The sequence below is a fragment of the Rhipicephalus microplus genome, chromosome X (genome assembly GCF_043290135.1).
Source record: "Rhipicephalus microplus isolate Deutch F79 chromosome X, USDA_Rmic, whole genome shotgun sequence".
Classification (NCBI taxonomy): domain Eukaryota; kingdom Metazoa; phylum Arthropoda; class Arachnida; order Ixodida; family Ixodidae; genus Rhipicephalus; species Rhipicephalus microplus.
This window is the reverse complement of record NC_134710.1, coordinates 5,182,205-5,209,199: the sequence shown is the minus strand read 5'-3', so window position 1 is coordinate 5,209,199 and position 26,995 is coordinate 5,182,205. Positions and strand designations below refer to the sequence as shown.

Here is a 26,995-nt window from a genome sequence, read left to right as displayed (position 1 = left end):
GCAAAATCACTTCGAAGAGGGCGTCCGAAAGCGCCGCCATGTTTACGTACACTACGTACACCTACGCTACCACGGTAACGTGAAATCTGAAAAATGCCGCGCTTACGAGAAGCAGTACGAGTAACGTCCCGCCGTCGCCCCGCCGCGGTGACCTAGTGGCTAAGGTACTCGGCTGCTGACCCGCAGGTCGCGGGATCAAATCCCGGCTGCGGCGGCTGCATTTCCGATGGAGACGGAAATGTAGTGCTCAGATTTGGGTGCACGTTAAAGAACCCCAGGTGGTCGAAATTTCCGGAGCCCTCCACTACGGCGTCTCTCATAATCGTGAAGTGGTTTTGGGACGTTAAACCCTACATATCAATCAACGAAAGACTCACAAACTTTCAAAGAGTGGCTTCAAGAATTTAATGAGCAGCGCACGCCGGTCTCAGGACCACGCGCTTTGTTTTCCAAAAAAAAAAAAAAAAAGAAACTGCCAGATGGCTCTCGTGTCTTACGTCTGACGTGACGTGATGCGCTCGTTCGCCTCCGCTGCACGCTCGAGGCACTCTAACGCAGCGCCTCCGGAATACCATTTACCAATTTTCTTGCGCAGAACATCAAATAAATGTATTATTTACTCTCTCCACACGCAAGACTATCGTCTTTCGACGACATTTGCAGATTAAATGCAGATACGGGGCCAATTTTTTTCTTAAACATTGCTCGTGTGTTCTGAGAACACGGGCCTACAACTGAGAATACGGGCCTACAACATTTCCGCCTCCATCGGAAATGCAGCTGCCGCAGCCGGGATTCGATCTCGTGACCTGCGAGTCAGCAGCCGAGTACTTTAGTCACGAGACCACCGCGGCGCAGCTGTTCGTGTGTTTTGTAGCGACGAAAGTTAAGCTGACTGATGTCTCAGTATAAGACGAAACTCAATGGGCCTAAATAAAAGGAACTATTTTATTACTCGTTTCGTATAAAAAGACACACACGTAGACTGGGAGTGTCTATCTATAAAATCAGCTTCAACTTACAACTTACATACGGGCATAAGAAGCAAAGATTGAACCCAGAATATCCGAACCAATGCGATAATTAACAATCACGAGTATAGGACACGTTGTATTTGACTCAATCAGGTTTTTTATGACTATGGGCATAGTTTTCTTAGAGAAATTGTGTACCAAAATAGACTGAAGTTCAGAGGCATGGAGAGGCTTGAAGCGATCACAAGTTTCTTGAGAAAGGACATTGTTGGAAAGTGTTCCGGCAAGTTGTCTTGTCTTCGTCAGGGCACGGCGTTGCCGTGACGAAGAAATGTTCGCTTGTCAAAACGTTGGCTGCACCGACATTCTCTGTAATATTATTTAGCAGAATTTCGTCCATCCAGTGTATTTTAAAGGCAGTGTTAGACAAAAGACTCACAATGCCCCGCCATGGTGGTCTAGTGGCTAAGGTACTCGGCTGCTGACCCGCAGGTCGCGGGATCGAATCTCGGCTGTGGCGGCTGCATTTCCGATGGAGGCGGAAATGTTGTATGCCCATGTGCTCAGATTTGGGTGCATGTTAAAGAACCCCAGGTGGTCGAAATTTCCGGAGCCCTCCACTACGGCGTCTCTCATAATCATATGGTGGTTTTGGGATGTTAAACCCTACATATCAATCAACGAAAGACTCACAAACTTTCAAAGAGCGGCTTCAAGAATTTATAGAGCAGGAAGCAGCCTATACGTACTTGACATGATTTGAACTGCACGTCAAAAGTAAAAGGAACTAAATCTATGTAGCTGAGCCAACTCGAATTGAAGCCTTTGAATAAACGCATTTCCCCAACAGTAGCTTGGCTGCTTTCTTCACTAGTGAAACAAGTGACACCGCACTTCTGTCAGTCTAGTCAGGCGTGCAGAGAACTGTTTAAACATGTACTCATGCAAAATTAATGCCTGCTGAAATAATGGGTTCAAGTTCTCGTGCTCACCTGTTGCCTTTAGGAAAGGCTGAGAAACCTTCGCAAAGCTACAAATCAGTGAGTAAGCACACTTCAGAGCCGTGGAAAACAATGTGTTGCCCGGTTAAGCCATCTTCGACAACTGTGTTGTCGAAGATGCTAGATAACTGAGTGCGATCTAACTTCTAATATCGTTGAGCGAGGGGCGAGAAGGAGAGGAGGCAAACGCTGTGAACGCAAGCAAATCACTTCCCACGCTTCAGCTGATTAAAAATAGACAAAATAAGGAATAAGAAAATACACAAGTTAACCGAAGAGAAGTTCCTTCACGTCTACCTCACTCTCTGTTCAAACTTATCTTAGGATTCCCGGCAACATCTACGGGCGTGCATGTTCTTTAAAACCAAAACTAGTGCCGATTTTTTGGGGCCTTACTATACAGTCTATGCTATACTGCGTGTTTATATGTTAAGAAGAAACACGACCGCTCACAAAGCCTGGCTAAAGTTTCCGGCTTTTCATTTACATGTAGCGAGTAGGTGATTCAACGAGTGTGCGTATGTGGCAGGCATAGCAAGGTACGTGTTTGTAAATTGATAGCTACCTTCCGTAAAAGCCTATGTATAGTACTTGGCGGCTCGTTGCCACAATTGCCATCTGCGTATGAAGGAGACAATTAGCAGTAAGCAAAAATAATGTAAGATGTTGTAACCGGGAACTGTAGCGACATCGTGAATTTGACCTATACAAGGCTGAATATAGAAGGTTTTCTTAACTGCTGACATTTTAGACGATTTTATTGTGTCGTTATGACTCACTGTGATGGTTATGGCCGTTCTTTACGTTGGTTGCCATTGCCGGAGACGAAAGAATTTGCAAGAATGCTTTAGAGGGAAAAAAGTTGGCAGATCCAGAGTGGGAATTGGTTATATGCGAAGCACAAATGGGGAATGTTCTTATGTCACTTTAAAATTACCACAAAGTTACGAGGCTGATGGATGCAGTACACAATAAACACAAGTAGAAATGTTATGCGCACTCATGTTTCTGGATAAGATGCAAGTATGTTGTTTATAGTACCGTAACGATGGCACCACTAACGTTTGCAATACCAGCCCCAGCAATGATAGCCGTGTGAATTATGCCGTACATCACCTCCACGTCATGTATATAACGTGTACACCTGATATTTGTGTTCGTAGTCCATTCCCGTCACATAATACCAAATTTCATATATGTGAAGTTGTCGAAACGGCCGCGAGCACGCTAAGAACGTAGCATGTGGTCGTGCTTTACATGACACGCATATAATGATTTTCATGTTTGGATATGTCACCCTTGTCGTTCATTCACGTCACGTAATAACAAAATTGGTATATGTGAAGCTAGCGCAAGGACTGCGAGCGCACCATGAGCGTATGTCGTGTAGTCATGACTTATATGTCATGCATGTCATGATTTCCACGTTAGGGCCTGCCACTTGTGATCGCCATGCAATCATGTCATACCATACAAGTTTTGCGATGTTATGTGAACAACACCACCACAAGAGAAGCAAGACCATGACATGTAACTCATGATATTCATGACAACCATCTCATGATTTTCATGTTTTGAATAGTCGCATATGCTCGTCATACAGTCATGTTATGCCATAAAAATATTGGTATAGATCCCATCATCAAAACGACCAGGAGAACTGAAACTCATAGGCGGCTAGATAGATAGATACGCTCAAAGTCTTTGAATTTCGCCAGGAAATGTTTCGCATTTAAAACTTTATGAAGCATGCTTGTGAAGAGGAAATAGGAAAGCGATAAACCGAAAAACTGTCTACAGGTTGTTTCCGCTAAAAAGCAGTAAGCAACAAAAATTAAAAATACGTGCTACGCGTCTTCAGCTTGCGCTGTATTGGTCTTAGCTGTATGTAGCACGTTAGAGTATCTTTTTTTTTTTTTGATCCGCCAAGAACAATAACTAACAAAGACGTTGTTTTAATGAACGCTATATATACTGACTCTAGAGAAACAATTTCAATACAATACTTGTAGCTTTAATTCAGAAATACCAAAATTTTGAAGTTACGGTAAGATAACAACGCTAGTTACTTTTTTTCCAGGGTTTGTTTAAAGTGCGCCTAATTAAAAAAATACTGCGTGATCACCACCTAACGCGTGGCGCGTTAGGCGGCAATCCCGGCTGTGGCGGCTGCATTTCCGATGGAGGCGGAAATGTTGTAGGCCCGTGTGCTCAGATTTGGGTGCACGTTAAAGAACCCCAGGTGGTCGAAATTTCTGGAGCCCTCCACTACAGCATCTCTCATAATCATAGCGTGGTTTTGGGACGTTAAACCCCACATATCAATCAATCAACGCGTGGCGCTTTGAGTGCCCTTAAATGTTGAACAAATAAAAAAACTTCTTACGCATGAAGGTCTCACGCACGAAAAAGCTTTTGAAGACCCACTCGTTATGCTATTCGCATTGTGTGACGCCTGGTTGTTCTTTTGCCGTTCTAAAATGCCTTATTGCTCATAATATAAGGCGATTGCTTTCTCTACATCAAGCCTGCCAATCAAGGAGGCTTGTTGTCGGAAAAGCAATCGGAAATCAATCTTAGGCAGGCTTGATGTCGACATCAAGCCTGCTTAAGCCTTAAGCACCGGCGTGGCTCAGTTGTAGAATAGAGGGCTGGCACGCAGCGGACCTGGGTTCAAGCCTCGCCATGTCCTTGGTACTAGGTTATTTCGTGGGAAGTGGCTACGGGCACCAGTGGCAGCGGACAACTAAGGCGCAGCGCATGACCCGAGTTGTGATCTCATAACAGCATTCGCTGTAAAAATGTCGGCACACTCACTAACTAAATACTAACCATTCACTTGTCACAGAATACACTTTCATCTTAGTAAGTTAATGTAGTAAAACGCAGGTTAGCGAACTTTACTACCTAGATAGTAGAAGACTATATTGCTGAATCGAATGGTTAGTGCATACTAAATTGTTAGTAACCACGGCAATAGAGGTTTATGCCTATTTCGCTTTCTGTACTTGTGCGTCACCATAACAAGGTGATCCTATTTCAAAAGTATCGGATAGAAAATTGAAGTGACATTGCCCTTGTGCATTAGCTATTGGCTGATTGCTGCTTCATGTAACTATACCGTGGTAAGTGCGCATCATAGCAACATACTTAAAGAGATGCGATCATTTATTTCTTCATTTGCTATTGCGATAGGAATCATATAGACACCCTCGGCTGGATTTTGCCGCCTACGTCACCGTCACTCACCGTATATGTATATGTATCTATATATACAAAAATGCAAGAAAGAAGAAAAAAAAACAACACGAACAACACTCCGGGGTGCGCAATCGAACGTGGGACCTTTGCGTTGTGAAAGCGAGGCATCAACCACTGCGCCCCCCCCCCCCCGGAGCACGTCCTTCACCGTTGAAATGGCAATGTATTTATATCTACCACTTACCACTGCTCACGAGAATCTCGGGGGAATTGTGCTTGCCACATTACCAGCAAAGTGGCGCAATGAGCGTGCGTCTCCACATCGCGCGGCGGCACCCGCTATAATCTCATATACGCGTACTTTCCCCTGCTTAGAGGAGGAAAGCGACGCTTTCTCGCGCGCCCTTATCTCGCGGTGGCGAGGAGGGGAGAACCGTACATCTTGACTGCCCTCGGGTAAGCTATACCCTACCTCGGGCGTTACCCGGAACGATTCTGCTGTAGTTACCGGGCGCACAAAAGTCACTGCAATCATTACAGTCTCCGTTTGCGAAAAGTGCACGCTTTTCAGACACAGCGAAGTAACAAATGAGGCGCTTGTTCGCGTACATCCGCATTTGTAAGTACGTTTAGTGCGTAATTTGCGCGTGAGAAACGCAGGGCACGTTTCGATTCGCTTTCCATTGTGCGGGTAACCTTTCAATTTGCTGACAAATATGCAAAAACAACAAGATGAAACAAACTTTGTGGCAGTAAGCGCTCACAAAGCCAGAACCACCCACATTACAATACCCCACACAGCATAAGGTCCATACAAGCACTGATCCCGTAGCCAGATAACACAAATAAAGAACTTTCAGCATTCATTGAAACATCGCAAAACAAGGGAATACATGACGTCACATTACGTCCCACTAAGCGCAGTAGCGCCTACGCAGCCATATCTCTTAACGCATGCATAAAAGAACCAATGTTGTGCCATGCCACCACATCCCTTCTGATGTGGTGGCATGCGTAGATGTGGTGGCATGTGTAGGTGGCATGAATAGAACGCCTTGTGGTGGCATGGAGGTCATGATTACTCCTAAATACTTGTAGCTGTGCACAAAGCTTAATGGATGATTATTTATGAAATACGTGAATCGGAGGGGTTGCTTCTTGCGGGTTATCCTCTTTGCTACTGTTTTTTTTGCTATTAATTCTCATCTGCCATATACGACATCAGTTCGAAATTGTACTTAATGCTCTGTTTAGTAGCACCCGACCATTAGGGCTTCCTGGTATATTACGCAGTCATCTGCGAACAGCCGAATTTGTACGTCTATGTTCTGAACAATGTCATTGACGAATAGCAGGAAAAATAAAGGACCGAGAGCGGAGCCCTGAGGAACACCATATGCCACCGGAGCTGAAAGAGAAGTCGTGCCATCAATGATTACTAGAAGCTGGATTATAGGGAAATGCCTATTTTCTTTTATGCGTTCTTATCGTGCCATTTTGGCATATGAGCACAAATTAGAGGGTAAGAAGAGCTTTCATTGTGTTTTTGATAGTGCCTATAAATGCCTATTTTGGACGTTGGTGCCTAAATTCGTATAAATGCCTATAAATGCCTGTTTTCCAAATCGGTGCTGATATAAACGCTATTTAACCACGAATTTTGCTTTCAAGTACCGGAGTCCGGTATTCATGTCACCCGGCAAAATAGAGCTGTCGGAAGGGACACAACCTATAGTATACTCCATCTCACAAGTTACTTTCAGCACTGCCAATCCTACAAGGACTTTTAGCCAACAGGAAGGTCGAATAGCCTCTACACATGTATCCATTCACGTCGTGTCGTCTGCTCGGCATCTCTCTGGCGTCTGCTCGCTAGCGTAGGGAGCAGGAGGTGCTTCTGTGGAGCGGCCGGACGATGAATTACGAATGCGAATCCGTGAAGTGTAATCAGCGGAAAGTAAAGTGTAGACGAAAAAAATCATGGTTTCTGCTTTATTTGTCATTTACTTCTTAAATGGCGCTTCACTAGGTCACATGATAAATATTACTTATACAGTGGAAGTTGTTGCGAGCCCAATGGAGAACTTTGTATCACAAGAATTTTAATTGGTTCATTACAAGCTGCGAAAGCATTATGTGAAGAAGTGGGCCTGAAACCTTCGCCACTCACACAGTGTAGACTTCGCAAGGAAAATTTTTTCTCTACCCTATTTCGTATAGGAGCAACTCGGAGCTGGAGGATCACACGACACAAACGCATCAGCGAGTCATGCGCGCGTAAGGTTGCATTCGCATGACAAGCCCATGCCAGGTCGTGCGCGCAGGCAGTGTTCTGTCGTTTCGACGTTCTCTGTATTTTACTGCCTGTTCCTGTGGGGCATATCCCTCTATGCGCGCACGTTTGAAGAGGCTGCCATAGATCACGTATCGTTACCATGATACACAGCATCGCACCGCTGGAACTTCTCGAAGGCTCACTGCACCAAAACCACGCCAAGTGCTGTGAATGCTAGTATCGGCACCATGCGAACACGGCGAGAACATCAACGCAAACGAAGTGGAGGCAACTTAGTCTCGCATTTCGCTCTACACGAAGTTAAAAAAAAAAAATAACGCGCATAGATTCCGTCCGTCTGTTTTAAGATTCCTGTCAGCCTTCATACTTCTATTCAGCCAACAGACTGCAGAAATTACACACGTCGTCTCGAATAGTTCTCGCAGTGTCACGTACTGCTTTGAGGTACGCAGAACCATTCCTGGTTGTATACGTCACCTCCACCATGCTTGGCGCGCGCCTGTGAGATGGAAGTCAAACGGCATTCAGTCAGACATTTCTCCTCTTTCTGAGGCGCTAGCGTTCAAAATCTTGGCAAATGAGATCGTCAGCGCCCAGTGCATGTAATTTTCTTGCCTGCTCGAAATTCTCAAACCAGTTGAAGGGCCCTTAAGGGTGTTCACAGAGAGAACAGAAATGGACCCTGTGTTGTTACACCAAGTTAATACGAAGCAGAAAGACTATTATGGCCTATTAGCGCTCTGGCTATTTGCTCCTGTGTTGCCGTTATCAGTTATGCCGAAAAGAGAGAGAGAGACTCAGGAGAATGTTTATTCGAAGGTGGACAAATAACTATGCACAAGTAATGGAGAGACCATATTCTGCGAACCCTGCGGGGAAAAAAAGCATGGCTATGCTAAACTGTTAGTGACTTTGTACTTTCGAAAACTAAAGTATTTCTGTTTTCTTTTCTGTCGTAGACACAGATACCACACTTTTCTTCGAAAATTTGAATTTCGTCAAAGTTCATTCTGCCTATATTTACAATTTCAGGAGCTTAAAACACTGTTTTTTCCGCCTATAGTTGGCGCCTAAAACTCGTTTTTAGTGCCTATAAATCCAGCCTCTAATGATTACACAATGCCGCGTTGACGAGAGCTACGCGGTAATCCAGGACACAAGGCGATCATTTTTGAGAATTGGCTTCAGTATTAGTATAAGCTTGGAGAGAGATACCCGATGAAAGGCTTTTTTCGAAGTCTAAAAATATTATATTTACCTGAATATGTCTGTCGAACGCTAAAGAAAAGTAATGTATTTTTAAAACTAGTTGAGTGACTGTAGACAACCCTGTTCGGAATCCTTGCTGCCGATCATCAATCAATTCATTGCTCTAGACAAAGGCAGATATGTGCTTGTATATAAGATGTTCAACTAGCTTCACGTAAGTGCATAAAAGTAATATGGGCCTGTATGACCAAGGTGATGAATGGTCTGCTGAATTCGGTATGGGGACAATTTTATCAAATCTCCGGTCATCTGGAAGTTCCGCAGTGATTTACAATATAGCAGAGTTAACTACTTGGCACACCATTCAGAATATTGCACAAGGAAAGCATTTGGTATTTCGTCAATTCCAGGAGATTTCTCTGTATCTAAATTAAGAAGCAACGTCGGGACCCCTTCCTCACTAACGAGCATATCGTCAATAGGTGGTATTTCTTCGACAAGTGAAACTTTTGGAACACTGGCATTATCTTGAGTGAAGACAGAACAAAAATATGTGTTAAGTATTTGAGCTACTTCAAGTTTGTCGTCGAGTATTGCATCACCGACTGATAGACGACGCATCGATTCTTCATCTTTTTGCGTGATCCCCTGAACATGGGATGAAAGAAGAAAGTTATTTAGTTTCACGTTCTGGCAGTGCTCTTTTGCTTTTTTGATGTCATTCCCTGGCGCAACGCGCTGCTCGATAATCTCTCTCTTAGCACTTGTTGGGTGACGTTTATGCCTAGTTCTCGCCGTTTTAAGTTTACGCCCCATACGAACAAGGTTCTTTGTCAACCAAGGGTTACAGCTGCGCACAACATTTCGTTTTTTTTTTTTTTGGGGGGGGGGGGGTACGAACTGCGTAATGCATCGGCAAACCAATGCGTTATAGAAACGCCAATTTTGTTCAACGGAGACATCAGTTGATTCATACAGAGTGCTTCAATCGGAGAACGAAGTACCAAGCAAATACAGTACATCGACGTCACGAGCATGTGAGAGCGACGGTACTGCATTTTCTTTTATTTTTGTTTCAAAGAAAACTAAAGCTAAACTAGGATTCGGCCTAGTTGCAACATATCCATCTTATAATGTTTGCACGGACACACGGGGAGGCAGAAGAGAACACAAACAGGCGCAGTCTAACAGCTGGTTGATTTTTCGGAAACATTCACTTAATAACCCCTGATCTGTTCAAACTGGTCCCTAAAAACATTTCAACAGCGCACAAGCAACAACTTACTACCACAGTCTCAATGAACAGCAGATAGGAGTGAAATTTATTTCGCTAGCAAGGAAACAGATGGGTGGCTAACGCATTTATCGTTCATCTTGCCAGTGAGATAGGCTTCTATTATTTTTCTTGGAGATCTGTTTCTCCGCCTGTGTTCTAAGGTAGTGCTGCTAAAGCAAAGGCAACAAGCACACTCATTGCAATGCAGTGTAAAATGTGTACTAGAGCGACCTTTCAGACTCGACATTTGCTCCCTTAGCTTCGTGTTGACACATCTGCCATTCTGCCCAATATATACACAACCACACGTCAGAGGTATACAATACACTACATTGTGTGCACACGAGCACAAGTTTGTTGAATGTGCACACAATGTAATGCGTAAAACAAAGTTGTATAGCAGTAATGGCGTAGCAGCTAGAGCTTCCGCCTCGTGTGCAAGAGGTCCGTGGTTCGAATCCCGGTGCCGCGCAGTTCCCAACCGGGTTTTAAGAAAATTTAAAAATCCGCGTGGTGATGTAACTGCTTTAGGAGGCCTGGGGTGCGGCCTCACCGGTGACCACCACCGGTAACGCACTCCCCCACCAGACAACAATTGGCCACCCTGGTGCAGTATGTGGCCACTACCTCCCATAGGCATACGTCATTAACTCACGACCCTCAGTCCCCAACGGCTGCGAAGCAAGTGACCACGGTGGCGGTCAGATCTGCAACACAGCAGAGGGTGCTAAGAATCTCTGGGTCCGCACAGGCCGTCATTGAAACCTGAACTTGGCAACGTTTAACGCTAGGACCTTATCTAGTGAGGCAAGTCTAGTTGTACTATTCGAGGACCCAAAGAGTGTTAAATGGGATTTAATAGGGCTCAGTGAGGTTAGAAGGACAGATGAGGCATATACTCTGCTACAGAATGGGCGCGTAATTTGCTATCGTGGGCTGGCTGACAGAAGAAAACCGGGCGTGGGGCTCCTTATCCACATAAGTATAGCTGACAACATAGAGGAATACTATAGCATTAATGAAAGGGTGGTAGGTATCGTAATAAAACTCAATGAATGATACAAGATGAAGGTGGTGCAGGTTTACGGGCCTACGTCCAGCCATGATGGCGCGTCAGTGGAAGGCTTCTCTGGACTTGGAATGGCAATGAATAAGGTAAAAACACAGTATACTCTACTCAAGGGTGACCTCAATGCCCAGGTAGGGAAGAAGCAAGCTGCAGACAAAGCAGTAGGAGATTATGGCATCGGTACTAGAAATGCCAGATGAGAGCTATAAGTAGAATTCGCAGAACGTAATATTTTCCGGAGCTCGAATACCTTTTACCAAAAACGATTTATTATATTTGTGGGGTTTAACGTCCCGAAACTACCATATGATTAAGAGAGACGCCGTAGTGGACGGCTCTGGAAGTTTCGATCACCTGGGGTTCTTTAACGTGCACCCAAATCTGAGCATATTATAAAATAAATACAGTCAAAATGACTTACGAGTGTGCAAGAGAACATTAACGCACGACGTGACGTGTAGTGCAACTCTCTGCTCGTGAGCTAGCAGCTGATCGTTCATCGCCGCTGTCACTCTAAGCGCGTTGACAAGCATCTACGTCCAGTGATAAATCCTCAACCTTAAGACAGTTTCTTTGAACATCACTGCTGAAAGTAATCTGAGGAATTCTCTCCACCAAACGACTTCGTTAGCGCCAACAACGCGTCATTCACCATGCACAACATCCACATGGCGTCACTCACCACGTTTATCGGAGGGTGCGGAGATTATTTTGCTCCGATACCCGACAAGAAAGGAATCGCTTGCAGTGTGCTGCCATATATCAACTAACGTAAATAACAAGCGGTGCAGCGTAGGCCAAGATTTGAAAGCGCGAATTGCGAGCCTGCGCTACTCTCCGCGCACCTTGAATGCTATGGGATTCATGCGGTACAAAAGCACTGACAAATGCTATATACCAACGTACAACAAGGCAATTTTAAACTGAAATGGTCAGACGTTAACATTTAAGTATCCACAGTGGCTGCAGAAAATCTCGCGAAGCTGTTATGTGTACTCTGCGGGCTATATACGAAAGCTCGAGTTGCCACGTATTCGCGTCTCGCAAGAACGGATCTGATTTTTTTTTGTGTCACGGACGGTTCAGTAGATATTCACTGATGCTCGAAACATACAAAGTGATTTGTGTTCGTTTCTCGCTAACCCGTTAACACTGCGGCAAGCAACACCAAACAAGGTAGCATTGGAACAGTCTGCCTACGGATCATCCTTGAGAGGACACTCCTGAATTCCGCTAGGCGGCGTGACAGTCTATGAACATTGCGAATATACCGTGAGGAAGCTGGAACGCGCTCGGGCACTGGCGCGAGTGGAGCTAGCGCGAAGATAAGAAGGACGAAGTCAGAATATATAACAGCCCTCCCACGAACGGGCGCTGTCTGTGTTTTTCTGCATTACAATGGCGAAGTCGACGAAGACGAAGTTTTACGTCCCGGCTTCGTCGTTCAAGACACCCAACAACGTGCAGCCGTGGTAAGCGCCGCTGGAGGACGGAGTCCAGGCCCCTTCGGCAGCAGTTGACCTGCCGCCACTGCCACCACCATTCGGAGATAGCGTCAAGGCCTCCTCGGCTGCTCAAGTTGATTTTACCGGTACCAGTTCACGACAAGGAACGCCGTCCACGCTTTCTTGCTCATGGACACTGCGTCGCTACGACTGTCGGTAAGACCTACACCCCATTTGGGGTCGTGTGAGCCTCTTTGGTGGCCAAAAGGCAGGCTTAGCACATCGCCGTCAAGACGGCGCACAGCTTCATGTTGCTTGGGGATGCCGTTCATGCTTCCCTTGGCGACAATCTCGCACTCAGGGCATTTTCGACACCTGAGCTGCTGAAGGGTGCTACCACAGCTACAAGGGTACCGTTCAAGTGAGTTCAAGGATCATATCCTACTCCTCGGACATCACCACGGGCTCCGCGTGCGAATCACCGGATAGCGCCGCGGTCCGGCGGCGTACGATCCCGTGTCTGCGCGTTATGGTCACCACCGTGGCAGCGATGAGCACCACCGTCCTTCCCTCTATTATTCCGGCGTTGAGTGCCACCGACGCTATGCTGGACGTAGCCGCCTCACACGACCTAGAGGCGAGCTAACCAGAGCAACCCAGAGAGCTCCGTGATGGCCTCATGCAGCTCGAGCACCAGCTTAACGGCTTCACGTTGGCACTATCTGCACTTGAGCCTGCGGTCCTATCATCGCAAGCCGCCTGCGTAATACCCGAACTTCACGGATTCCAGAACAATGCAGCTGATTGGGTGGCGACCGTCAACGCCCTCGGAGCTCGCGAAAGTAGGACGGACCAACAAAAAATGTTGCTTTGCCATTGACCGCCTTCGAGATGGTGCCATGGCGTGGCACAGGTATGAAAACATGAGGCAGCAGTCCTGGGCAGACTGGAGTACCAAGCTCATTGCAGCCTTCGGATGCATTGCCTACGACCCATGCTCTACCGCGGAACAGCTCTGCAACTCAACGACTCGACACTGCCCCTCTCGGCATCCAAGCTCAGGAAAGACATTGTCCCGACGGTGCAGATTTACCCGACCCTAAGCAGCCCACTTTCGGAGAGTTGGTGTGCGGAAGTACTTCACTTGTTCATTTTTTCCTCGGAGCACCTGCGCAGACAGAATTGCGGGCGTGGCAGGAGACGTGCTCGACAACGATACCGGCCGCGAGCATGATTCCATGCCACACCTTCGTATTCCGCGACTCCCGCCCCACTAGACAAAAACGCCACCCAGAAGCCCCAGCTGTTGGTAAGGCGATCTTCATGCTCACCAGTGCTTGAGGAAATGCAGATTCTAGTTAGTCCAGTGCCTGACGGGCTGCAAGTCAAGGAACAGAACAAGTCCACCAAGCCATCAATGTGCTTTCAGGCCCACCGCGACAGCCGTCACCGCCCGCATGTGTGGATGGCTCCCGCGTGTTCATTGAGATCGAGAAATGTACTTTGACCAACGCGACTAAACACATGAAAGACATGTCCATGCATTCTACTGCCCTCTTTGCGACAAGACCACAACTATTGGACCCCTTACATGCGTATTTACATACGTGTTACACATGCTGGTAACACGCTCCTGTTTCAGCAGCGCCGTACATTACCACTTGTTCGTGTCGTACTTCTGTATCGACGTGAAGTGAATGCGCTTCTTCAAAGCTGCGGAGACGCGTCCGACTACTGATGCACCCTCCTGAGTCAACAGCGGCAGTTTCACATGCCAGCTGCCAGCGTCGCCGAAACAAGCAGCAAGAACGCCACAGTCAATGTCAACCGCCAGAGCGATAAACAAGTACGCCAGCTAAGTCGAAACGTGGCCAAGACTTGTGGCTACAAAGATGTGCCAGTACCGCCCACCCGAGACATCGTTTGCACGTCATCAGGCCAACTCACTGCGGGGCCAAGACAGACCGGCGCGCAACAGTCAATGCCACCCTCCAAAGGCCATTTTGCACATGGTCTTTCAATATCGAACCACGGCAGTGTGTGAGAAAGCCGCAGTGGTGCTCGGGCACTGGCGCGAGCTGAGGTGGCACGAAGACGACAATTTCGAACAGCGGGCCCCGCAACGGGCGCTGCCTCTGGATTACAATATATATATATATATATATATATATATATATATATATATATATATATATATATATATATATATATATATATATATATATATATATAATGTACAGGGGAAGGGGAAGTTATAAGAACCAATGGAATGTAAATGAGAAGAAAGAAAAGTGGATAAAAAAATAACCAGCCGTGAGCAGGAATCGAACCTACGACCTTCGAATAACGCGTTCGATGCTTATTCGAAGGTCGTAGGTTCGATTCCTGCTCACGGCTGGTTATTTTTTCATCCACTTTTCTTTCTTCTTATTTACATACCATTGGTTCTTATAACTTCCCCTGTACATTACTTAGCATTACTGTCTGTTAGATCTCATTAATATTGCGTTAAAACACGGAAAAACGAGCCCTAAGGCATACACTTCTTTCCCTTATATATATATATATATATATATATATATATATATATATATATATATATATATATATATATATATATATATATATAGTAGAGAAGCCGCCAAACACTGAAATGGGTCGAACTCTCAAGTGCTCTCTAGTGGGTCTACCCAAAAAGCACGCCGCTCGCGCGGAGAGTCCGCGCTTGGCCGTTACTGTCGCCATTGTGTATACTCGCTGTGTGCCTGCTAATAAAGGCCATAACAAATTGGTGGAGGTGCGGGGTATCACGAGCAGCCACTGCCGGCCATCGGCGTCGTAATTGCGTCGGTGTAGGAGGCGGTCACGAATGGCGAAATGGTGAGCTCGACGACGCAAGGCACGCGTGGATGGCGTTGCGGAAGGATCAGAGAGCAGGTCGATCAGTGGGGCGATCCAACTATCCTTTCGCTGTTCGGTAGCGATGATGTCAAGATCAATGACAGAAGCAGCAACCGAGGATACTGAGCAGAGCACGTGAGCTTCAGGCAGAGGGGAGCGCGAGAGGGCGCCGGCGTTAGCATGCTGGCGTCCGTTGCGGTAGAGCACGTGGGTGTCGTAGTCTTGTAAGCGAAGAGCCCAACGGGCGAGACGGCCTGAGGGATCCTTCAATGATGACAGCCAGCATAGTGCATGATGGTCGGTGACGACATCGAATGAGCGACCATACAAATAAGGTCGAAACTTTGTAAAGGCCCAGACGATCGCCAGACACTCTTTTTCGGGGACGGTGTAGTTTGTCTCGGCTCTCGTGAGCGTACGGCTTGCATATACCCACGACATAATCAGGGAATCCGGGTTTGCGCTGCGCCAGGACAGCGCCGAGGCCTACACCGCTGGCGTCCGTGTGCACCTCCGTTGGGGCCGTAAGGTCATAGTGGCGTAGAATGGGAGGAGACGTCAACAAATGGCGGAGCTTTGCGAACGCATCGTCGCACTCGGATGACCACGAATTAAGGGGCCCGTTACCTCCAAGGAGCTTCGTCAAGGGTGATATGATCGTGGCAAAGTTTCGTATTGTTGTGCCACAGACATGTTCCTCGTTCGGGAGCACGTCTCACTAGATCGAGCCCTGTTCCGACGAGCTGTCTCCCCCCTCCCAGCGCCGCCTTTCATGCAGTTCCGGGGATAACGTCCCTTCCTCCGCCGAACCACCTTGCAGTTCCGGGTATGGCTACGTCTCCCCCTCCGAGCCCGAGAACTGGTCTGAGAGAATGGACCAAAAACGCTATTTAAGGCCAAGCCGGCCCCATGTTAAGAGATTTTGCCCCAGCCGACGTTGTCGTGCTGGCCGGCCCTGTAAAAACGACAACCTGCTACAGTAAACGCTACTTTTGTTGCTGTTTTCAAAACGGATTGCCTCCCTGTTTCGCCTTCGGGCTAAGGCTTCAGCGAAGTCCGCTCGACGGCTCGCCGCTCTTCGCCACCGCTACCATCGCGACAGAGAAAATTCCTAACAGTGGTTGGCAGCTTCGGGATACGATATCCTACGTTTGGCACGCCGTATCAGACCCCTGTCCTCAACGTTTTGCTGCTCTGGGACCCGCTACCCCGATCTCAACGACTGAAAAGTTGGATCGGATCTCCGAGCACGAGGACGACCACCGTGATAGCGTTTGGCTACGCTGCAATACGCTACCCTGTTCTCATCGTTCGGCGAGCTTGGACAAGCCACCCCGGATCTTAACATTGGCAAGTTGGACCGGATCCCTGAAGGCCTGATACTGTTCGACGGCAGCCACGAGTTGGACCATCGTCGGCTACTTTGGTTGGGTGAGTGCCCAACATTTACTGTTCACTTCGCCAGACCTCTCTAGCACAGGCAGATGTTAGGAGAGTGTTTTGTGTTTTTTATTGGTTATAATTCAATATTCACGTACTTTAAACCACGAGATTAGTTTTGGAGTACGATGAATATCAGTAGTAGAGCATCACGAGGGACGAGATCGCGATGGAGCAGTATGCGCGAGATAAAGCGCTACAGAATGAAACGCGTCAAAGAGAGCATGAGGCCAAGTTCGAAGGCCAGAGAATTAGGGCTATCCACGACAGCGATAGACCCTCACACATCAAAAGCTCTCTAGGCGTGTTGGTTGGCTTTGATGGCATCGGGAATCCCGTTCTGTCGCAAGCAGAGACAGCTAGCAACGGGCCCGAAGAAAGGCTAGCTAACCACTCTAGAGTCTTGGCAGTGCCTGTCAAAGGCAGCGCACTTGAAATTAGGTGTGTCGAAACAGCCGGCATTCCTAGCCATTCCGTCAAAAGGAGACATCTGCGTAAGCGTAACGTGGTAAAGACGACGCGCGCCACGTGCGCTAGAGCCGCTGTTAAGCGCCGTGACGTCTTCATTCGAGACGCCAGGTTCAAGGCTAGGCGCACAAAAGGGCACCCCATGAAATGTTTGAAGCGCAGATTGTCACGCACATCAAGATTTGGCGGACAGCGTGTTCAGAAAAACCGGCTTTCGGGAAAATTCGAACGCCGAGATCCCCGCCTGGTCTTATCCTTTTCGCTGCCGCGTAGATGCAAGCCAGTGGGGAAACGTTGGGAGCGCTTGAGCGGTAACACGAGCGGTTGTTCTCCACCATGGCGAAAGGGTCGCTGGTCGAACGGGCGGCGTAAACGATGCAGTGCAGATGCCCCTTTCTTCGAGTTCAGTGGCTGCGGGTCAAAAGTCGCTGCTACTGAGTTCGGCGAACCGGGTGATTCGTCGTCCTTTTGTCCAGACCGCAACCCTCAGAAGCTGTGGAGTGCGCGACTCCCCAGAGTTCGCTTGAGAGAAAGCCGCCTCGCTAAGACGAAGAGTGTATTTTTGTATTTAATTTTGAGAATAACTTTTTCCAGTTTTGTCTTCTGCCGATGAGCAAGGAATGAGTCTAAATTTTTGTAAGTTTTACTTTCCTTGTCATCGGAGAAGCAGATATTCAGGTTTGTTTGATTAATTTTGTTTTCATAATATTTCAAAAAGGTAACAGTCAGTGTGTTTTATTTTAACAGGTAAGGCTAAGTAAAAGCCCCTGTTTAAAATACATTTTGTGTTTGATGTTACATTTATTATGCGCGTCAGTGTAGGTCAACATTGCTCTTTGTTTTGTTTAACGTGCGCAAGTTTGATTTTCATTGTTATTTTCTTACTTTTCAAGCGTGTTTTATTTTGTTGGGATGCTCATTGGCTGAGCACCTTGAGTTAGGGCTTATCGAATGACTTTGTTTTGTTTAGCGGTCTGAAGCTTGCAAGAGACGCCAATGTGCGTGATTCGGGAGTTCTTGGTGTTCTAAATTGTAGATTCGGGGCCAAATTGAGTTAACCTCGGCAGCCTCGATCGTCCCTAATCTGCCCGGGTCAAAATCGAGAATCGCTCACGAAAAAAAATTCCGTTTGGTTCAACAGTGTCATGCACTGACACTTGGCTAAAGGTGTGTCCACATTATGCATTGCTCCTCAGGTACAATGCTCGTGATGCTATTTTTTTAGCTCAGCTTAATTTCAAAGAAATATTTTTGTTTCTGCTGGTCTGGCGATTTGATCAGCATTTGGAGGGTGCTTGCTTTGGCCAGAGTGGTTCGGCTTTGTGTTCGACTCCGTCGTTCCAGTGAACCTCTGCAGGCCTATGGAAGTCTCAACGGGCGGAGAGAGCGGAACGGCTACCGACTGTGAACCAGCATCCCTCCTTCCGAGCCGCGCTGACGGCTCAAAACTCCGGATGCATTGTCTGGCGGCGGGGGTGCTGTTGTGCCACAGACATGTTCCTCGTTCGGGAGCACGTCTCACTAGATCGAGCCCTGTTCCGACGAGCTGTCTCCCCCCTCCCAGCGCCGCCTTTCATGCAGTTCCGGGGATAACGTCCCTTCCTCCGCCGAACCACCTTGCAGTTCCGGGTATGGCTACGTCTCCCCCTCCGAGCCCGAGAACTGGTCTGAGAGAATGGACCAAAAACGCTATTTAAGGCCAAGCCGGCCCCATGTTAAGAGATTTTGCCCCAGCCGACGTTGTCGTGCTGGCCGGCTCTGTAAAAACGACAACCTGCTACAGTAAACGCTACTTTTGTTGCTGTTTTCAAAACGGATTGCCTCCCTGTTTCGCCTTCGGGCTAAGGCTTCAGCGAAGTCCGCTCGACGGCTCGCCGCTCTTCGCCACCGCTACCATCGCGACAGAGCAAATTCATAACAGTATGAAGCGTCGGAAGTACGAGCACAGGCCCACGAAACTATGCAGTTCTTTGACGGACGCAGGTTTGGGGAATTCGGCCACGGCCCGAAGCTTGGCTGTGTCAGGAAGAATGCCATCCTTCGACACGACGTACCCTAGGATGGTGAGTTGGCGTGCTGCAAAGCGGCACTTCTTCAGATTTAGTTGAAAGCCGGCATTGCTCACACGTGCGAAAACGTCTTTTAGACGTTGGAGATGCGTTGAGAAATCTGGAGCGAAGACAACATCATCGAGGTAGCACAAGTACGTGTGCCATTTCAAGTTCCGCAGAACGGTGTCCATCATGCGCTCAAATGTCGCAGGTGCATTACACACACCAAACGGCATGACGTTGAATTCGTACAAGCCGTCGGGTGTGATGAAGGCAGTCTTCAGTCGAGCGTCATCAGCCATGGGTACTTGCCAGTACCCCGAGCGCAGATCAAGAGAAGAAAAAAATTGGGCTCCGTGAAGGCTGTCAATTGTGTCATCGATGCGCGGCAGGGGGTAGACATCCTTGCGAGTGATCTTATTGAGCCGTCTGTAGTCCTCACAGAACTGCACAGAACCATCTTTCTTCGCAACAAGAACAACAGGAGACGCCCATGGACTGTCCGAAGGCCGAATGACGTCGCGTCGGAGCATATCGTCAACCTGCTCGTTAATTTCCCGGAGTTCAGCAGGCGACACGAGGTAGGGACGTTACCGTAATGGTGGATGGGCACCAGGGTCGATACGATGCGTAACAGTGGACGCGCGACCGAGAGAACTTCGCCCGACATCGAAAGAAGAACGGTATTCTTGCAGCAGGTCCAGAAGCTGGGAACGCTGTACTGACGTAAGGTTGTCATCAATGTATAGGCCAAATACATCAGGAGATGATGGATCAGAAGTAGAAACAGCACTGATGGTACGCGAATCGGGACAACGCGAGTCTTCGGGTACGTCCAGGACTTGTGCGTCGTCGACTGGTTCCACTCTGCCGAGACATTCCCCTCGAACCAAGGTAACAGTGTGCGGGGATGGGTTGGCCACAAAAATAGCGGCGTTGCCCTGGGTGATTTGCATGGTCGCGAAAGGCACTAGAAACCCTTTCCTTCTGGAAGCACGGTCGGATAACGAAACGAGTGCAATTGTGTCGGAGAGACCAGTGCAGTAGACCGATACACCCATCGTCGAGCTTGGGGGCAGTATAGTATCTATCGTTTTTCACGAGAATCTCGCTCAGTGTCGAGGGACCGTCTTCTGGCGTCAAATGCGAGAAGGGCGAGAGTTCAATTTCGGTGGCGGCACAATGAATGACGGCGTCGTTGCGGGAGAGAAAATCTCATCCCAGGATGACGTCATGAGAGCATACAGGAATGATGATGAATTGGGCGACATACAGAACGTCCTGAACGACAACGCGAGCTGTGCAGCCTGCTGTAGGATGAATACGATGTGAACTAGCGGTACGAAGGGACAACCCAGAAATTGGCGTCGTCACTTTTCGAAACAAGCGGCAAATGTTTTCGTTCATACTGCGCCATGGTCCACCCCAGGAGCTTCTCAGCGATCGAGGCCGTGTATTCTTGTCAGAAGTCGTCGACGCCATTCTCACTGAGTGCCATTCTGTCCACCGCAAAACTACTGCTTACCACCCGAAGACGAATGGTCTGACCGAACACTTTAACCGCACCCTCGGCGACATGCTTTCGGTGTACGTCGCCGCCAACCACACGAATTGGGATACTATACTGCCCTTCGTCACCTACGCCTACAACACCGCCCCTCAGAGCACGACCTGTTTTTCACCTTAAATTTCTTCTTGCTGTACGAAAGGCACCCGTCACACACCATCGACACGATACTCCCGTACACGCCGGATCCATCTGAGTGTGCACCTATTTCCGAGACAGCCAGGCTTGCTGAAGAGTGTCGCGAGATGGCCAAGACATTTACGACGCATGAGCAAGAGCGGCAGAAGAGTATTCGTGATGGCTCCGCCACTTCTGAACCCACGTTCCTTCCTGGTTCCCTTGTATGGCTCTCAAACCCGACCTCTGTAGCTGGCCTTTCTTCCAAACTACTCCCGAAATATGAAGGTCCCTACTGTGTGATCGAGCGCACATCTCCAGTCAACTATCTTATCGAGCCAATTGAACAATCTTCGGACATGCGCCGTCGCGGGCGCGACATAGTAAGCCTTCAGGCGTGGAGCGCCTGAAGGCTTACTATGACCCGTTCGTAGTGACAAGCTGTTAGGTCACCAGGCGGCTCCCTCTTAGACCTCGGCGTAATTGTAGAGAAGCCGCCGAACACTGAAATGGGTCGAACTCTCAAGTGCTCTCTAGTGCGCCTACCCAAAAAGGACGCCGCTCGCGCTGAGAGTCCGTGCTTGGCCGTTACTGTCGCCATTGTGTATACTCGCTGTGTGCCTGCTAATAAACGCCATAACAGTATATATATATATATATATATATATATATATATATATATATATATATATATATATATATATATATATATATATATATATATATATATGTGTGTGTGTGTGTGTGTGTTTGTGTGTGAATGCGATGGGAACTCATGCATGAGAACTCATGTGAATGGGATCATAGAGGTATCACAAGCGAGAACACACACGCAAACGCACACACAAAATCTGAATACTTCAACATGGCAGATTTCTCTATTATCAGCAGCTTGAAGTCAGTATATTTCCCTACATTGGGAGTCAACACCGTGTACTGGTTAGCAGCCACAGAATTTAGAGTAATAATGTGTTTAAATGCGAAGCATTTCTTAGCAAACTTCGGCGACTTAAAGCGTATCTATCTAGCCACTTAAGTTTGGGTGCTATCGTGGTCACCCCCTTCACGTGGCGTGAACCAAAATTAGCATAGGAGGGTAAGATGGTTTGACGAATATGACGCGCTGGTCAAGACATGAATAATGTCACAATCCCGTCACGTACGTCCTCAAACACTCCCTGCCAGACAGTGGCACATAACCACGGCCGAGTATGTGCCGCTAGTATGCTGGTATGTGACAAAGGTGATCGACACTTAGTATGTACCCAGAAACGACCAGAACACACATGGGCAATTTAGACGCGTGAGCGTTCAGCAATACCCGACATCGGTAGCGTCGACCCAAAGAAGGCATAGAATAAATGTCAGGGTCCCAGCTGGAATTGAACCAAAGAATTCTGCGTGGCAATGAAGCATTCTACGACAGAGCAACGCCAGGTCTCGGAACCACTTTTCAAATAGGCCCTAATCTTCGTGAAACTCCAATAGTGGTTGCAGTGCTGCCCACCCAATTTGGTAGACATTAAATATGTACTCCTTTGATACAGCCGTCACGCCGGGTTAACGTCAATTATGGTTTGTTGAATGCGCTGAAGCTGATTTACGTAGCAGTGTCCAGGACGAGCATCTCCGCGAGCATCAGCGCTTCTTATCAGCTTCTAGTGTTGGTAATACGCATGTTGCCGTTGGCATCGTTGCGCAAGTGCAGACTGCTGGTTATATCAACATCAGCAACTCTACAGCATATGTCTGTGCATGCAACATTTCTATATATATTTAGCGTAAATTCGTGACTTCTCGCTCAATAAAAATAATCGCAACACGGTCACCGTCCCATCGCATGCTTCGCATAACGTCCATTCCCACGTACGTGGGATCTGCCAATTTTTTTTTTACACGCAATTGTGCACCTTTACATTTGCTTATATGTGCCTTCACGTAGCACGAAACTTCTATTTCAACGTAGTCTTTGAAATAAAGCTTGCCTAAAGTTTGCTTACGAGTGTTACGATTACGGTGTATTATACTGCGTCGGCTACGGTAGATTTGGCAACGTAGGTATCTTGTTATTTAATCAGATAAAAACGCTAAGATGGCTTGCCTGCTTAGTAACGGCAAAAGCTACAAGCTGTACTAGCTGCTGGCGAGTAAAGGTATGCTGTGGAGGTAGTAAAACACACCGAAAACAAGTAAATATACGTGTTTACTAACTGACTTCCAACTTTTTTTCTAACAGACATGTTCACGGAAAGATAAAGCGATGAGAGAACGTTGAGAAGTTGACTTGTTTTTGCCAAGGCCTTGAGAGAGAAATGTACACATTTCAAAACGTTGGCTTCAGTGACATTCGCTCTTGAACCATTCTTGAAAGCATCGGTAAGTCCATTACGTGTATTCTAATGATAGTAATAGAAGTAAATGCCCACAAAGTTTCAAAGTGGCTACATGCACTATCAACAGGAAGGAGCCTATGATTGCTTCAGCTTGTTCGAACTACATGCCAAAAGCAAATGATCAAGAAGCATTCAAGCCTTTGATGAAACATGTTTTGTCAGCTGCAGCTAGGCTCTCTATCGTCATCACAAATTAGTCTAGCGATACTGCGCTTATTCAGTGAGGCTAGCAGACAAGTGGGCTTACTCATGTAAAATTACAACTGCGCAAAAAATAACGAACCCAACTACTTGTGCTCAGCCGTTGTCACTATAAAATTTCGAAAAGCCTCGCAGAACTGAAAATACCTAGGTTAACACCACAAAATTGCGCTAAACAACATGTGCTGTCCCATAGAGCCATCTTAGTCTAATGCATGATTTACCTAATGAGCTAGGTTTTTATACTGTGGCTTCACGCCATGAAATGTCTAGTATTTCTCGTAGTCTTACTTGGCCGCGAACAAGCGATATCCTTGAGCAAGTGGCAAAGGGATCGGAGGCTAGCGCTAAACACGCACTGTTCCGTGCTGCAGCCGATTCAAAATTCACAAAATAAAGTATAACATCCAAACAAACAAAACATGACTTGATTGATTGATTTGTGGGGTTTAACGTCCCAAAACCACTATATTATTATGAGAAACGCCGTAGTGGAGGGCTCCGCAAATTTTAACCACCTGGGGTTCTTTAATGTGCGTCCAAATCTCAGCACACGGGCCTACAACATTTCCGCCTCCATCGGAAATGCAGCCGCCGCAGCCGGGATTGAACAAAACATGGCTTCTTTACAGCTTGATCAAATTCATTTATTTGAAGAAATTGGTGAGAGACAATCGACGTTAGCCTTACTTTGTTCTCACGGATCTTCAAATGCCCGGTTACCGCTACGAGCGCGCATGTTCCTTGAAACCAAATTAGAAGTGAGAGCAAAGTTTCCGGAGCCTGATCTGCTCACATATAACACGATTAGTAGCAGGCACTCCGTGTTCAAGAATAAAACGGGACTGCTGGAATACTTGCGTATATTCGTACAGTGGGCACTGAACCCTTGCATCTTACCTACAAGGCATACGTTTGTTGCTAATCCGTCCTTGCACAGCACATCGTTTCCATATAGGCTGTTTTCCGCAGCGCCGAACGGGCTTTGCCACGTTTGAACACTTGATCTAATGGCTTTCTCCTTCCCACTTCTTCCCCGTAGCCGATGGCTGGCCAATTTGCCGCCGCCGCTCCTGGGTTGAAGGCCATCAAAGTGGGCGCAGTGCATAGTCCGCGCCACCCATTTCTCTTTTTGTGTGTTCTTTCTTTTTTGTCTTAGGCACTCCGTCCTTTCTCCTTATGGCTGACAGAAATTAGGTGCATTTTTCCTTCTTTGAAAATCCCAACCACCACCGTTTCTCGCCCTAGGCTGCAACGCTACGTCCGCCACATGCCACATCGCGCCGACGAGGAGAAGGCCGTGGCGCTTCGGTGTGGTGGTGCCATCTAGTTTCGCATAAATGAACTAGCTGTGGAAAACGTTTTATAGGTACTGAGGCAAGCACGGGGCGTTAAATGTTATCCGCATTGTTTTGCTGCCCTTGAACTCAAGAGCTTTGCCAACGTCGAAACACGCCTCAGAACTTCGCGCAGAGAACGTGCGAGGGCGGAAGCCGTGTGCCATCGCAGACGAATTTTACGAGCGTCCATGCTGCGCATGGGCTGCACTGAGTAATAAAGGCGCTGGCACTAAAAAGAGGTTTATCGTACTAGTAGAACACTGTCATAAATTCCTTGCTCATTACACCTACAAAATATTGTTTGGGGAAGAAATGCCATTTGTAAAACATAGCGACTGCTTCCGTTGACGAAGACGTCGTATTTTACTCGTATACTTTGTTCTCTCCAAACACAGTCGCGGTTCAATCGCAGTACCTATAACTCCCTCAGAGTAATTAAATCATGATTGAATAACTCCCCATGCTAATGCCATAGACAGTAGCTCCCGCAAAACTCATCGCTCAAAGTTTCGCGACAGACCTTGAGCAGATTGCTCGGATACGCCCCCCATCCCCCATTTAGCCAAGTGTCAGATAAACCATGAAGTAAATTTTTAGTCTACATTGACGTACATATTGCTATGCAATATTCAAAAAGTAGTCTTGTTTTTATTTTGTTAATTTGTCTTTCCTTCAATCGTATGGCGGGCGTCGATACCCGTGGTGATAGGTTTTTGGCCACTATACCTTCCAAGGTTCATGACCGATAAGATTTGACCATGGACATATTCCCTGTTGTCCTATTCATTGTAGGTGGCGTGTCATTAAACGATTCTAGGAGCTGACGGGACAACACGTTTGTTTCCTCGGCAATGATAGCAGCATTATCCCGGTCAATTATGTGATTATGTTAATGCGCACGTTCAGCAATGGCGTGTGGCTGTTAATAGTCACGTGACGTTGGTGCTCCTTGAGACGTCCTGAGTAATTTCCGGTTTCACTAGTATACACTTGACAGCGCATGCTATGCGTGACCCCTGGGTCACCTGTCATTGACGGTTGCTGCTCGGGACGGGATGAATGTGCATCCCGAGAATACGCGGACAGTGGTTCGCTTAATCTGGAGTAGACGAAACATGGGCTGCAGCTCGTGGGGCGTTCATGCTACTTTCACCCGCAAAAGCATCAGAAATCGCTTTTTGCCTATACTAGGGGTCTTCAGCTTCTTGGTCATCCGATAACTTTAACATATTGAAAACTAGTGGCGTTTTACTCGCACAATTTACGAGATATGTGGTATCGTGTACGAACAAGCTCGTTTTCAAACATTTCTTCATTTTACACTGACAGCATCCCTGCACTGTGTGGTGGTGCTGCTGACATTCTATTGCAAGCAGGCTATTATGTACCTGAATCTACCCGGAACCGTTATGCTTGGACTAGTGAAAGCTCAGCGTGTTAATAAAAGCGCGCTGCTGGGATGAGCTGCATGCAGGTGAGAGAAATGTGTGTGACGTGCTGGGCTGTCTGTGCAGGCGCACCGGATCACTTTTACCCAGCGACGGCGCAGTACGCTGCCCGGCTGCCTGTGCGCATCCCTCGCTGCTCTTTGCCTGACGCTTGGTGCGACAGTGGCCGTCTACTACGGAGGTCAGTGGATTCCTGTATGCACTGTGTGAGACAGTACAAGTCAGCGTGAATCTCACACGCAGGCACAAAATATATGCGTAGACTACCACGTATACTTTGTAAGTATGTCATAGTGACTTAGACTTCATATTATAGAGAAGCGCTCGTGGACTGTTTCATGGGTTGTTTACTTATGATTAGTTATGTTTTACCCAAAGACATCTTCTTGCCTTTTTATTTTTTTAAATGTAAAATCACAAACTCAAAATTCATGAATACCGACCCAGGACATATGTGTTCGCTAATTGCTTTTTTTCTGGAGCCTGCAGCAGAATGGAAGAAGCTGTTTGAAGGATAAGTATGTTGTGAAAATGAAAAACAAGTACATTCGTGTCTATTTGTAACCCCCCTCCCCCTGCAGTAACGCATAAGAAATAA

At 47.2% G+C, this 26,995-nt stretch overlaps 1 protein-coding gene across 3 annotated transcripts in view; it reads left to right on the top strand.

The window, feature by feature from the left end:
- LOC119175633 (uncharacterized) overlaps nucleotides 1-26,995 on the top strand; it is a 237,041-nt gene that overhangs the window by 33,575 nt on the left and 176,471 nt on the right. For all 3 annotated transcript variants that reach the window (XM_075881728.1, XM_037426540.2, XM_037426539.2), the window contains exon 2: nucleotides 26,464-26,578. In XM_075881728.1, coding sequence (XP_075737843.1) covers nucleotides 26,464-26,578 — 115 coding nt within the window. The remainder of the gene's footprint in view (nucleotides 1-26,463; nucleotides 26,579-26,995) is intronic.